The sequence below is a fragment of the Bos mutus genome, chromosome 19, assembly GCF_027580195.1.
Source record: "Bos mutus isolate GX-2022 chromosome 19, NWIPB_WYAK_1.1, whole genome shotgun sequence".
In the NCBI taxonomy this organism is placed as follows: domain Eukaryota; kingdom Metazoa; phylum Chordata; class Mammalia; order Artiodactyla; family Bovidae; genus Bos; species Bos mutus.
In genome coordinates this window covers 34,751,807-34,766,008 of record NC_091635.1, presented here as the reverse complement: position 1 = coordinate 34,766,008, position 14,202 = coordinate 34,751,807, and the positions used below count along the sequence as shown (strand labels likewise).

General features: G+C 44.5%; 1 protein-coding gene across 2 annotated transcripts in view; it reads left to right on the top strand.

Moving 5' to 3' along the window:
* Nucleotides 1-14,202, top strand: part of TEX2 (testis expressed 2) — a 114,473-nt gene that overhangs the window by 47,256 nt on the left and 53,015 nt on the right. For both annotated transcript variants that reach the window (XM_070390085.1, XM_070390086.1), the window contains exon 2: nucleotides 186-1,848. In XM_070390085.1, coding sequence (XP_070246186.1) covers nucleotides 211-1,848 — 1,638 coding nt within the window. In that variant the 5' untranslated portion in view covers nucleotides 186-210. The remainder of the gene's footprint in view (nucleotides 1-185; nucleotides 1,849-14,202) is intronic.

Genomic DNA, 14,202 nt, shown 5'->3' with positions numbered 1-14,202 from the left:
CTGGAATTTATCTGATGAAAATTAAACCACTAAACCTGCTTAAGTGAGAAAGGGTGGCCATCTGCCAGGTAAAAGTATTATCACCATTTAGAAGTGAGCTTTAGCCGCACTCTGGTCCACACAGGACAGCGTCTCCCGTGGAGAAACCACTTTCTGACTTTTGGTTTTTCTCCCTGTTTTCACAGAGCCTGAGCCCTTGTGAAGCCGGCGATGACAAGTCTGAATGGTCGCCATGCCGAGAAAACCCTTGACATGCCAAAACCATCAGCCCCCAGAGTGCACGTGCAGAGGTCCCTGTCCCGAGACACTATTGCCATCCACTTCTCGGTGTCCGGGGAGGAGGAGGAGGAAGAGGAGGAGGAGTTCCGGGAGCTCCTGGAGGAGGGGCTGGACGACCAGACCGTTGTAACGGGGCTGGAAGCCAAGGAGGACCTCTACCTTGAACCCGGGGGTGGCCATGACCCCGCTGGCCCCGGCGCCCAGCTCATCCTGGCGGATGGCCTGTCCGTGTCCCCCGCCGTGGTGCCCGTCTCCGAGAACACCGTAAAGCTGCTGGAGCCCCCTGCTCCGGCCGCACAAGTATTCGGTACAGTGCCGCTGGCTCTGTCCCCGGGGTCGTCCTCGTCGGGGCCCATAGCTAGCTCTCCCAGCGTGTCCTCCCTGTCCGAGCAGAAAACCAGTTCTTCCTCCCCGCTGTCCTCGCCTTCCCGGTCGCCCATCCTCTCATCCAGCGCCTCGTCCTCCACGCTTTCCAGCGCCAAACCCTTCCTGAGCCTTGTGAAGTCCCTGTCGACCGAGGTGGAGCCAAAAGAATCCCCCCACCCGCCTCGGCACAGGCACTTGATGAAGACGTTAGTCAAGTCTCTGTCCACCGACACCTCCCGGCAGGAGTCCGACGCCGTGTCCTACAGGCCCCCGGACTCCAAGCTGAATTTACACCTGTTCAAGCAGTTCACGCAGCCGCGGAACACAGGTGGGGATTCCAAAACTGCACCCTCTTCCCCTCTGACGTCGCCTTCCGACACGCGCTCCTTTTTTAAAGTGCCCGAAATGGAGGCCAAGATCGAAGACACTAAGCGACGCCTCTCGGAAGTCATCTATGACCCTTTTCAGCTTTTCAGTAAGATTATAGGGGAAGAAAGTGGCAGCCACAGGCCCAAAGCCTTATCTTCAAGTGCTTCCGAGCTCTCCAATCTGTCCAGCCTGAACGGTCACTTGGAAAGCAATAACAACTACAGCATCAAGGAGGAGGAGTGTGACTCCGAGGGGGAGGGCATGGGGAGTGACCCCGGCGTCCCCAGGAGCGACCAGCCACAGTCCTCCGAGGAGCCCTCGAGAGAGGCGGAACCGAGGAGCTCCCAGGGGAGCGGGCTGAAGGAGGGAGGCCCGAAGACCAGCTCCCTGGTTCTTGAGAAATGCTCTTTGTCTGCCTTAGCGAGCAAAGAAGACGAAGAGTTTTGCGAACTGTACACCGAGGACTTTGACCTGGAACCGGAGGGGGAGAGTAAAGCTGAGAAACTCCCAGAAGGCCCTCTCAAGCCAGAGGGGCTAGCGGACGATGGCCCAGCTCTGGACAGTGACCACGAGGTGGACTCGGCCGCGCAGCAGCTGGAATTACCCGTCAAGACGCTGGGCTGCTTTGTCCTGTGCGTCTATGCGTACCTCATCCTCCCCCTCCCGCATTACGTGAGCGGACTCTTTCTGGGCGTTGGCCTTGGATTCATGACTGCAGTCTGCCTGATTTGGTTTTTTACACCACCAAGTGCTCATAAACATCACAGATTACATAAACATCTACAACACTGGAACCCAAGATCTCTGGATATCAAAGAACCTGAGATCCTGAAGGTAAGCCTCTCTGCAGCTGCTGGCTGGCATCCAGCCTCATTGTAGATCTGACTGTATCCTTTTAGTTCACTGTCTCCACAAGTGTTTGCTCAAGCAGTGTTTCTAAGACTTTGGGATCTCCAGGCACCCAAGACTTGTTTGGTAAACCTCATTCTAGCTCCTGTTTTGCCAGTTCACCAGGTAGCTTCACAAGGATCTCCATAGCTCTGGAGCATTTCCATTCGTTTCCATTCCGATCTCTCTCTGAATTTGCCAGGCATTTGCTGCCTACTGAGGATTCATGGTAGCTGAGTCTGTTACGGTTAAATATTCTTGAGGGTAGTGCTTCCCTGGTGGTCCAGTGGTTAAGACTCTATGCTCCCAATGCAGGGTGCTTGGGTTCGATTCCTGGTTGGGGAATTACATCTTGTATATTACAGTGAAGACTTGGCACAGCCAGATAAATAAATAATTAAAAAAATTTTTTTGAGACCCTGGAGCAGGGTTAAAGACTCCTGGAATACAAGAGAAGGGAAGGAGGAAGAGAAGACGGATTTTAATGTCAGGGTTGGGCTGTTACACGCTGCTCTGTGCACAGTGGGGCTTGGGCTTGAGAAGGAGGCATTACCTTTCTGTGCCTGTCAGATTTTAGGGTTTGGACCTCCCGAGGAGTGCCTGAGGCAGTTCATTGGAAAGAAAATATTAGAGCTTCCATTTGTATTTATTTCCACGTATTTTAAAAGTTTCTGGTGCTTCTATATGTTTCATAATATACACAATTGAAAGCATAACTGTGGCTTATATAGGTCATAAGTTAAGCACATATACTTTTTTTTTATATATGTATTTTTAAATTTTAGTAAAATACTCCTAACAAAATCTACCATCTTAACCATTTTTAAGTGTACAGGTCAGCAGTATTATGTTTAATATTCAGTCACATTGTTGTACAACCATCATCACCATGCACCTCCATATCCTTTTCACCTTTTAAAACGGAAACTCTAAACCCATTAAACAATAACCTCCTATTTTCCTGGCTATTGCCTAGCTCCTGGTAACCACCATTCTACTTCCTTGTTTTTTTTTTTTTTAATACTCTAAATATGTCATATTAGTGGAATTACACAGTATTTGTCTTTTTGTCACTGGCTTGTTTCACTTAGAATAATGTCCACAAGGTTCTTCCCTGTTGAAGCATATTGCAAAATTTTATTCTTTTTTAAGGTTGCTATTGTATGTATATGCTAACTACATTTTGCTTATTTCTTCATCTGTTGATGGACACTTGGGTTGTTTCTACGTTTTTGCTCTTGTGAGCAATGCTGCTATGAACGTGGTTGTACAAAGAGATGTTTGAGACCCTACTTTCAAGTCCTTGGTTTGTGTACCCAAAAGTGAAATTGCTGGATCGTATGGTAATTCTAGTTTTAATCTTTTGAGGAACTGCCATACTATTTTCTACAGTGGCTGTACCATTTTACATTCTCACCAGTAGTGCACAAGGGTTCCAGTTTCTCCACATCCTTGCTGACACTTGTTGTTTTCTGATCTTTTGATAATTCAAAGCTTGTTTGGTTTCTCTGTTAACAGGTTTTTCCTCCTCTCTGTTTAAATGAGTGCTCCAAAAAAGGGCACCATGATCTCTATTTACTGCAAAACAAAAACCCCACAAAACAAGGGGAAGAACTCTGAGTGCAAAATACTGTTTGTTCTGCTTTATTTTTTAATTTAATAACCTTTTCCCCTTATTTAAAAAAATGCACGATCAATGTTTAAAGAAACACAGAAAACTCTAAGGAAAAAATTATTCTTTATCACAGTAGTAGGAGGGAATTATAGTTAATACAATATATAATACATACATATACATATTTGGTGTATATCCTTGTTTTTTCCTACATTTCTACAAATATGAGTACATCTATCACACATGAACTCTTTTTGTTTTGGTTCAATGGGACCATATACAGACATCTCAGATATATTATGGGTTGAGTTCTAGACCACCACAATAAAACAAAATACTGCATTAAAGGAGTCAGACAAATTTTCAGTTTCCCAGTGCATGTAAAAGTTCCGTTTACACTATACTGTCGTCTGTAAAGTGTGCAATAGCATTCTGCCTAAAAAAACAATGTATGCACGTTAATTTAAAAATACTTCAGGAGACTTCCCTGGTGGTCCAGTGGCAGACTCCCATGTTCCCAGTGCAGGAGGCCCGGGTTTGATCCCTGGTCAGGGAACTAGATCCTTCATGCCGTAGCTAAGAGTTGGCACAACAACAAAAAAGATATATGGTGCCGGAACTAAAGATCCCCCGTGGTGCCATGAAGATTGAAGATCCCATGTGACTAAGACCCTCTGCAGCCGAATAAATAAAAATACTTCATTGCTCCCCAACTTTGTAAATCTACTGTACTTCCATAAAATATATATTTTTTAAAAAGTTATTACTGAAAAAATGTCAGCCATCAGCTGACAGTGCAGGGCTGCCACAAACCATCAATCTGTAAACACACAACGTCCGTGAAGCTCAGTAAAGCAAAGCGCAGTAAGATGAGGTATGCCTGCGTTCTGCACTTCAACCTTTTTCCCCCCTTTCACATGGCAATAGGTTAAGAGAGTGTTTCTTTTTTAAGAGAAGCTGGTGCTCAGTCTTGAGGCTGTGACACACTTAAGTGTAGCATTCATGTAAGAAGTGGAGCAAAAGTGATCATTATGCATGGTTGCTAAGCTTTTCCGATAAGGGTGGTGCCGCGTCTACCTGAATTACATGCCCTGTAAGTAAGTTAGTGCTAACTTTAGCAAAGAAAAATGCTGCTTACGCTGCTTCCAGTGCCTAATGACTGACTGCAGTATTCCGTTTAAACTGATTTGAGCTCTTAATTGTCTTGGGAAGATTTTAATTTAATCCGTCGATCTTTAGTGCTGAGACTACAATTTACTAAGTTTTCTACTAATTAGTCAAGAATTTACTAACTACACAGAAGATGCCAAAGTTATGGCACAGTGTGGTTGCTTTGATCTGATAATGAAACAGTAAAGGCAGCACTACAAAGCTGAGCACCGACAGGGGCCTGGCTGAATGCTGGGTATAGTATCTCATTTAATCCTCACCACCGCCCTCTCCAGTTAGGTAACGTGCTCCTGAGGATGTGGACGCACGGAGAGGGTAAGTTACTCGTCCAAAGTCACCCAGGGGAGCCAGGCAGGACTGAATTTTTGTTTTCTTTTTAAGGAAGGTGTTTTACCCTTGGTCCCTGCGATAAACATATTTGGATTTTCCTTGCAGAGAACAAATACTTCAGTGCTGTCATGGACTGACACCTGTAATTTAAGAAAATTGTACGTTGTAGCCTGAGGTCTTTTGTTTGGTGCACAGGGCTGTTTTTAGACACCTGGCTAAATACATTCTCTATTCTAAAAGGGGCCACTACCAAGAATTGGAAGGGTAGGATGTGTGTTGCAAGTTGAAGATTTCAAATGCAACTGTGCTTTGGGCTTGATTAGTTTTACTGAGTAGGAAATTACACTCTGGGGGAGCATTTTAAAAAGATGACGCTTTAGGGACATCCCTGGTGGTCCAGTGGTTAAGAATCCACCTTGCAAGGCAGAGGACAAGGGTTCAATCCCTGGTCTGAGAACTAAGGTCCCACCTGCCAAGGAGGAACTAAACCCGCTTGCCACAGTGAAAGATCCCGCACGAGGGGATGTCCTGTGTGTCACAGCTAAGACCTGACGCAGCCAAATCGAAAAAAAAAAGACACTTTAAAACATTTAGCAGTGTTGACATTAAATTTAGGACACAATCTTGTGATAAGAAAAGGATAGTATAATGGAGCCTAACTTTGAGCATCTGTCTTCTGTTCCATTTTCTCATTGGACATTGTGCTTTCTGTATGAGGTAGGATAACATTTGCTGTAACAAATTAGAAGTCTGTTCCTTGCCTTCTTAACAGTCCAGTATAGGTGTTCCTGGCGGTAGGTGGATGGGGGCCCATGTCGGTTAGGAGCCCAAGTTCCTTCCATCCTGTGGCTCGGCAAACTTCTTAAACAGCTAGGTAGTAGATATTTACCCCAACCCCAGGTGGCGCAGTGGTTAAAAATCCACCTGCCAATCAAGTAGATAGATGTAAAAGATGTGGGTTCGATCCCTAGGTCGGGAAGATCCCCTGGAGGAGGAAATGGCAACCCACTCCAGTATTCTTGCCTGGAAAATCCCATTGACAGAGGAGCCTGGGAGGCTGCAGTCCATGGGGTTGCAAAGAGTTGGACATGCCTGAGTGCGCACATACACAGAGTAAATATGTTAGATTTACGGCTCTGTTTCTGTTGCAACCCACTTAGCTCCTCGTTGTAGCAGAAAAGGAGCTGTAGGCCATATGTGAATGAATGAGTGTGGCTTTGTTCCAGTAAAACTTCATAGAAACAGGCCTTGGGCCCAGGTTGCTGACCCCCGCCCTAAGTTATTAGAGTTCCTTGCATCCAGCTGGCAGAAGGGGAAAGAGAAAGCAAAGAGAAGGTGTACCTCCTTAAATTCCTGGACCCAGAAGTGACACACATCACTTCCATTCATGTTCCACTGGGGTGAGCTAGTCCCACAGGCCCTCTACAACGCTAGAGGCCCTGGGAAATCTAGGACTCGGTGGGGCAGCTTCTTCTCTGCAGTGGCTCTATACTATGGAAAGGGTGAAAGTGTTAGTCACTGAGTCGTGTCCAGCTCATTGTGACCCTGTGGACTACATGGACTGTAGCCCACCAGGCTTCTCTGTTCATGGAATTCTCCAGGCAAGAATACTGGAGTTGGTTGCCATTTCTTTCTTCAGGGGATCTTGTCAATCCAGGAATGGAACCTGGGTCTCTTGTAGTGCAGATTCTTTACATTCTGAGCCACCAGGGAAGCCCCTTCCCACTATGGAAAGAGATGCCTACATTTTGAAGGCACAGCTAGCCTTCTCTACCTCACTTTCACAGAACTTATCAGAGCTAGAGTTGCTGTTTACTGTCTGTCTTTCCCAGGACACCATAAGCTTCATGAACGCACAGGCCATGGCCATCTTGTTCATCACTGTGTCCTCAGCCCCTGACATGTACTAGGCACGTGTTAAGTGATGGATGGATGGATAGATGGATGAATGAATGAGGTTTTAATCTGAAAATGTGGGCAGTAAGTTAATATTGACCCTGTCATCTCCCTAAGAAGTCGCTTTTTAAAAAAAATCCCTGACACTTGCATGTTTGGGGAAAAACGTTTAGTCAAGCTTTGAGGGGGCTGATTCATGTTGATATATGGCAGAAACCAGCACCATATTGTAAAGCAATTATCCTCCAATTAAAAATAAAAAGATTTGAGGGACTTACCTGATGGTCCAGTGGCTAAGACTCCATGCTCCCAGTGCAGGGGACCCAGGTTCGATCCCTGGTCAGGGAGCTAGATCCTACATTCCCACATGTGGCAACTAAGACCCAGCACAGCCAAATAAATTTTTTAAAGAGATTTGATAAGAGTGATCTTTCAAGAAGATAAAAAATAATTACAATTAAAAGTACAGCTTACAGAGAGTTTTTTCTTTTTCCACAGCAGTGGAAAGGCCAGGATGGTCCATCTTTGACAGGGTTTGAAACTTGATGTTTGCTGCTTAGAAATCGCCTGGCAGCAAGTCTGCTTTCCTCTTACCAGTGCTCATACAGTGAGTGCAAAGGGAGTAAGGAATGAGGAATGCATGCCAAGTAGAGCGTTGGAGAGATGGGGATGGTGGCGTGTTTGCAATTTCCATTCCGCCTCCAGATTTATGGCTTTTAAAGTGGTGCAGAAGACGGGCCTTGGTTTCTTTATAAAGCAGTTCTGTGAACCTGTTTCTAGTGGGAGTTGAAAGAGTCACTTTTTGAAAAATGGCTTGATTTAGGGGATTCATCAGTGGGTTTATTTCCTGTGCATCTGATGCTATTTAGTTTTTATAAAGGACATAATGCAATTCTTGAGGGCAGGTAGGGAATATTTTTTAAGCATTCGGTAAGACAGGAGACTATAAAACGTCATTCTGTGGTAGAATGTGCTAGTACAGAGGCCCAGCCCCTTGATCTGCAGACTGCCTGCCCTTCATCTGGAAGCTCCCAAATATGTCAGGCAGGAAGCTTGGTGCTCCGGACTGTTTTAGGAGCCAGTTTGAAACCTCTGAACCATAGAAGTTCTCATCGATGGGCCTGGGAAGTCCTTGCAGCCTGGACTGAGAGCCTGGTTCCTTTATTGGTGTCATAAACAATTCAAGGAACACTGCAGTTTTTCTTTGATGTGCCTTCACATGACAAGGAAAAGGAGAATAAAAGTAAAGCTTTCCTGTACTTATCCAGGTGGTTTTATTATTCCAGCCACACTGCAGGCATTTGTATTTAAAAACGACACTGCAGCAGTGATGAGTGTGTGGGATGGTGAGCCAAAAAGACTACTTTGCAACCAAGCTGTAGCTGTTCTCAGAGACTGTTGTGGGGTTAGACCTCATGATACTCTGCCACCACCCACCCCAAGCCCCGCCAGTCAGCAGCTTTGCTATTTGGAACAGGAGCAGTGGCGAAAGAGCTGTCACCACGTACACAGGATAATTCTCAGAACCTTCTCCAAGGCCTGCTGGTTCTTAATGATGGGAATTCATAGCTGATACGAAGCAGAAAGTAGGAGGAGAAAGTTGCTACCTGCATTCATCATAAAGTGACACGTGGGGGACTTCCCTGTTGGTCCAGTGGCTAGGAGTCCACGCTCCCAATGCAGGGGGCTTGGGTTCAATTCCTGGCCAGGTAACTAGGTCCCACATACTGCAACTAAGAGTTCGCACGCTGCAGCTAAAAGATCTTGCATGCCGCAGCTGAAGATGCCACCTGCAGCCAAGACCCGGCACAGCCACGTAAAACAAAGTGACGCGTGAACACTTGGAAGCCAGGGGAAGACCCAGTGTTAGGAGAAGCTAATGGGACTTAGAAGCATGGAGGTCTGGGTAAATTAGCTCCAGGTGGGGCCTTGTGCATGCCACTGAGTCCAAGGGCATCATTGTGGGCGACACCTCTAGGCAGTAACCTTCCAGTTTTACTTTGTGTGACTAGCTAGATACCCTGAACTAGGGGCCCTGGGAAGGAACGAGAGAATGAGGCATCTCATATTCACACTTGGGATGTTTGCCTGGCTGAGTGTTCTTAAGCACGTTGGATGCTCTTTCTTCTCCAAGATTGTACTTGTCTCATGACCAGGAGTGTAGAGTCAGACTCCATAGCCTCAGGTTCCCCGTCTGCATACTCTACCAACTGTGGATCAAAACTACCTGGATACAATTCCAGAAAGTTTCAAAAAGCAAAGCTTGAATTTGCTGCATGTGGGCAACCCACATGCCAGCAACTATTTACATTGTATTTCCAACTATTGACATAGTGTTAACACTGTTTTAGGTAAGATGATCCAGTGGCTAAGACTCCATGCTGCCAAGGCAGGGGGCCTGGGTTTGATCCCTGATTAGGGATCTAAATCCCACATACTGCAACTAAAAAAAGAAAATCCTGCATGCCGCAACTAAGACCCAGCTCAGCCAAATTAATTGATTAAGTTTTTAAAAAGTTTATGAGGAGGATGTGCATAGGTTACATGCAAATACCACACTGTTTATATAAGGGGACTTGAGTATCTATGGATTTCATTGTCTGCGGGGGTCTTAGAATCCTTGGATGCTTAGTCACGATTATATTTGGTGACATTCTTGTACACAGAGTTTCCACATGTCCATAATGAGATGCTTCCTAAAGATTTTGAAAGGCTCTGGGTTTATATCTGAGTGTATGACTCATGTAATTGTAAATTATGTTCATGAGCAAAGCCTTTACCTCAGACTTATAAACCACCTGCAGAACCCAGCAGTAGGGTGTTGGTTTCCATAGTGATGACCTGTTTTAGAAAGATATGGCCTATAGGTTGACTAATACTACATTTACACCGTTGCCAAACTCACACATGAATTTTGGAGAACCTTTTCTCCTTGGGTCATGTCACATTTATGTATTGTCACATTTAGATATTTAATAAGAGGTGCGTTGTTGTTCAGTTGCTAAGTTGTGTCTGGCTCTTTGCGACCCTATGGACTGCAGCACACCAGGCATCTCTCTTTCTCTGTCTCCCAGAGTCTGCTCAAACGCATGTTGGTTGAGTCAGTGATGCCATCCAACCATCTCATCCTCTGTTGCCCCCTTCTCCTTTTGCCTTCAATCTTTCCCCGCATCGGGGTCTTTTCCAACGAGTTGGCTCTTCTCATCAGGTGGCCAAGGTATTGGAGCTTCAGCTTCAACATCAGTCCTTCCAATGAATATTTAGCATTGATTTCCTTTAGGATGGACTGGTTTGATCTCCTTGCAGTCTTCTCCAACACCACAGTTCAAAAGCATCAATTCTAATAAGAGGGATAGGTTTTTATAATTGCATTCCCTAAATACAGGCTGTGATTTTGACATATAAAAGAATACTTTTGTAGGGAGAACATTATCAATTTTGAGAAGAAATTCTAACTTGTAACTTTAATCTCAATTTCATGCAATTCTTTCTTTTAAGAAATTAGAGTGAGCAAACCTTACGGCAAAAACAGCCTCATTACATTCAGCCAAAAGAGACTTGTTGCATACAGCCAGAAAAGGTTGCTCTTGGTTGGTCTCTTAGAATTCTCAGTACAATGAGTACAGGAAATTAAAAAAAAAAAATTTTTTTTTTTCCACATTGTACCTAACTGAAAATACCCTGCCCCTGAAATATGTCACTTAAATTTTCTGTCTGGCTTTTATAATCACAGCTATTTCCCAGTGCCCTTGTTGCTAGGAGAGTTTGTCAGGTGAGGTGTCTCAGTGCAGACTGTCTCACTTACCCCATGTTTTGAGTTGGCTGGAGAAGCAGCTGTGTGGAAAATGCCTCTTGATTGCATAGGAACAGTGGCAAGGATGTCAGGCTACCCTGGAATGATTTTTTTTTCATCTTAATGTTTTATTGTAGGAAATTTCAAGTATACTCAAAAGTAGAGAGAAAAGTATAATGGATCCCCCTGAATCCAACACTCAGCTTCAATAATTATCAACATTCTGCCAGTTTTCCTTTTCACCTGTGAACTTATGGCATGGCTAACCCATAATTCTGGTCCACCTACATGTAACTACAGCTTGTAGCATTACTTCCTTGGGAAAATGCATCCTGAATTCCTGCTCGGTACCGGAGGACCATCCTTTGTGGTTTTGTTCCAGGTGTCATCTAGGAAGGAGGAGAGAGGCGTGGGCATTATGAGTCTGAGGTTTCTCAAATCACGTTTTTTGTTTTTTTTTTTTTAGAAGAGTAAGACATTAACCGTGAAAAAATGTCAATGCTAGATACTTTTTCACATCCAAATTTTATGTGTCATGTAAAGGAAGATACAAAACCCATCGAAGATTGTTCTTACTGTACAATAATTAGCCTTTAAGAATTAGCTTTTTGCCATTCCCCCAAAGACAAGAGATTATAGGCAAGATAGCCCCCGCATATGAGCATGCTGGCTTCTTGGTGCCCCCGCGGCTCTTGTGAACTCTGTTTCATTCTGTCTCTCCATTCAGTAGTCTCCAAAATAGGTTGCTGAAGACACAATCCAAAAAGAAAATATTGCAGTTTCTATTTGCATATGTATTTTTATTCTTTATCTGTAAGAAAGTAAATAAGCTTTGCTGATATTTAACGTGCTACTGCTGCTAAGTTACTTCAGTTGTGTCTGACTCTGTGCGACCCCATAGGCGGCAGCCCACCAGGCTCCCCTTTCCCTGGGACTCTCCAGGCAAGAACACTAGAGTGGGTTGCCATTTCCTTCTCCAATGCATGAAAGTGAGAAGTGAAAGTGAAGTCGCTCAGTTGTGTCCGACTCTTAGCAACCCCATGGACTGCAGCCCACCAGGCTCCCCCATCCATGGGATTTTCCAGGCAAGAGTACTGGAGTAGGGTGCCATTCCCTTCTCCAGGGAAGGTGCTAGAAGGGTGATAAAAAGCTTGATTTCATCTCTGTGAGAACTGGAGTCTGGAGATATTATCAACAGAGAAGAGGACAAGACATAGAAACGACCAGTGCCAGCACCTTCTCTCACAGTCCCTTCCCAGGCAAGCCTCAAGGACAGACAGAAGTAGATAGGGTGTTCCTCACCCAAAAACGTTCCTTTCCTAAGTTACTGAGGGTGAATCGCTTCCCTCAACCTGGGCTTCTCTTGTTCCGCCTGAAAATTCAGAAATCTAGAGCCTGCCCATTTGTTGACCTTTGGTCAGTATCCTTGGAAATTATCAAGAAGACTGTTTGAAATATGGATTTACATCCATTATCATTAACAGTGAGCCTCACCCTATAAAGTATATATATTGAGCCTTGATGTGTCAGCTGAAGATAGTAAAAAGCTGTTAGAAAGTAATAACTAAGTTAGTGAAAAGGCTAATTATTAAATATTTCATTTTTTGCTCTTTATTACTGTTTTTAATTTTTATAAAAGCTGTATTTTATAAACGCTGTATTAGAACATGTATGTATTGATAGTTTACAAGTAAATGTATATATTGTGAGTATTCTCAAAAAAATTTAACTGATAGGATGTGTGAGCTAAAGCTGATTTACTAATTTATTTGCTTGCTAATCTGTTTTATAATTTCAACACTTATTAATATGATTTAATGTTTACTGTGTATTGACATAAATCAGACCTTGATTATTTCATTGGTTCATCTGATATTCAGTGTTATTTTTCTGATGTACATGATTGTTATTTCCTACCTGAATCACTGTCTGCCAATGCAGATACCTGAATTTGCAAGCTGCCCCAAAAGACAGGAAAAACTAGGATGACAGCCATTCTCCCAGGCTGAGACTGTGGCTTTAACCCTGACTCCAGTGCGTCTGGTGACACTGCCGTGAAGGTGACCTTGAAGCCAGCAGTCAGAGGATGTGGATAGTATTGATGCTGGTGCTTTCCTCCCTTAATGGACTTTTAATTTTTTTTAAGATAGTGTCTTGAAGCAGCATTTATTTTGAATGTTTTTTGGCTTGAGCCTGTCATTCATAGTGTGAGTTCTGTGTCCGTAGTAGGTCTATGTGTCTTTCGTGGGTAAAATCAGATTAGCATCTAAAGTTTAGCAGACTGTTCCTGCCATATTCTCTAAGTCCATGATCTGTGATATTATGTTTTAACTGATGACTCTTGTTCTAAACCATTAATACATCAAAAAGGGTTGGAGCCTGGCAAAGTGAAAACCCTGCTTATGTTTTAGTCTGGGGGACAAAAGAAAAATAACCACATTTTTGTGTGCTTCGGAGATGATTTCAGAGGCAGGGACCTCCGGTCCTGGCACTGTTCTTATGTTTAGGGTTTGCTCCTTCTCTGAAAGACCAGATGAAGGAATGATGCAGGGGCAGGCAGCCTTGTGGCCAGCACAGCTGTGTGACAGCGGGATGTTGGCCCAGGCACTTCACACACTGAAGACAGAAATCCCCATTGCTTCTTCAGGCCAAAGGGCTGTCGCGTTTCTCTGGTCAGCTCAACGTCAAGCTGACGAAGAGAGCACTGGCCTTGACCTCCTGATTGGCACTGTAACTGAAAGTGAGCACAGTAGTAGTTCTTCCAGAGTTTATTATTTTGCAAAAGGTTAATTGTAGCTTTTAATCTTCTCAAGTATTAAATGAACCCCTTTATAGATTGTGGTTTGTACTTTCAGCCACTCACGGCTTCTAAATGCAGCAGAGAATTGAAGAGAAACCCCTGACCTTTTACAGCTGGGATCACAGGACCAGACTGTGGGCCACACAGCTGCAGACCGGCTGACTGTAGTCATTGTCCCCCTCAGCGGCTGGCCCTGTGTCTCCATGCTGACAGTTCCAGCGTCAGAAAGAAACAAGGCTTGTCTAAGACTCTCTAGTGTGGGTTGGGAGTGTCTCTGAGTTCTTTGCATGCATGCATGCTAAGTCGCTTCAGTCATGTCCGACTCTGTGTGACCCCACAGACAGCAGCCCACCAGGCTCCGCTGTCCACAGGATTCTCTAGGCAAGAACACTGGAGTGGGTTGCCATTTCCTTCTCCAGTGAGAAGTTCTTTAGTTGAGCTGTTGAAATGGAATGAGTTAGTAACTGTATCTGTTTCCCTTTATTCCCACCCCCGTGTCCCATAACAAAACAAAGTTGGAGAAAGATCTTACTTGGTAAGCAATTCAGGGTTCAGAACTTTAGAACAGCTGAGTAGCAGACAGTTGGTCACTAGATGGGGAGCAAGATGAAGGCCCTGGAACTGCTGTGCTGCTCACAAGATTGGATTTTTGGCAGCTTTGGTCTGGAAATTCTATGTATAGCTTCATCCAGGGAG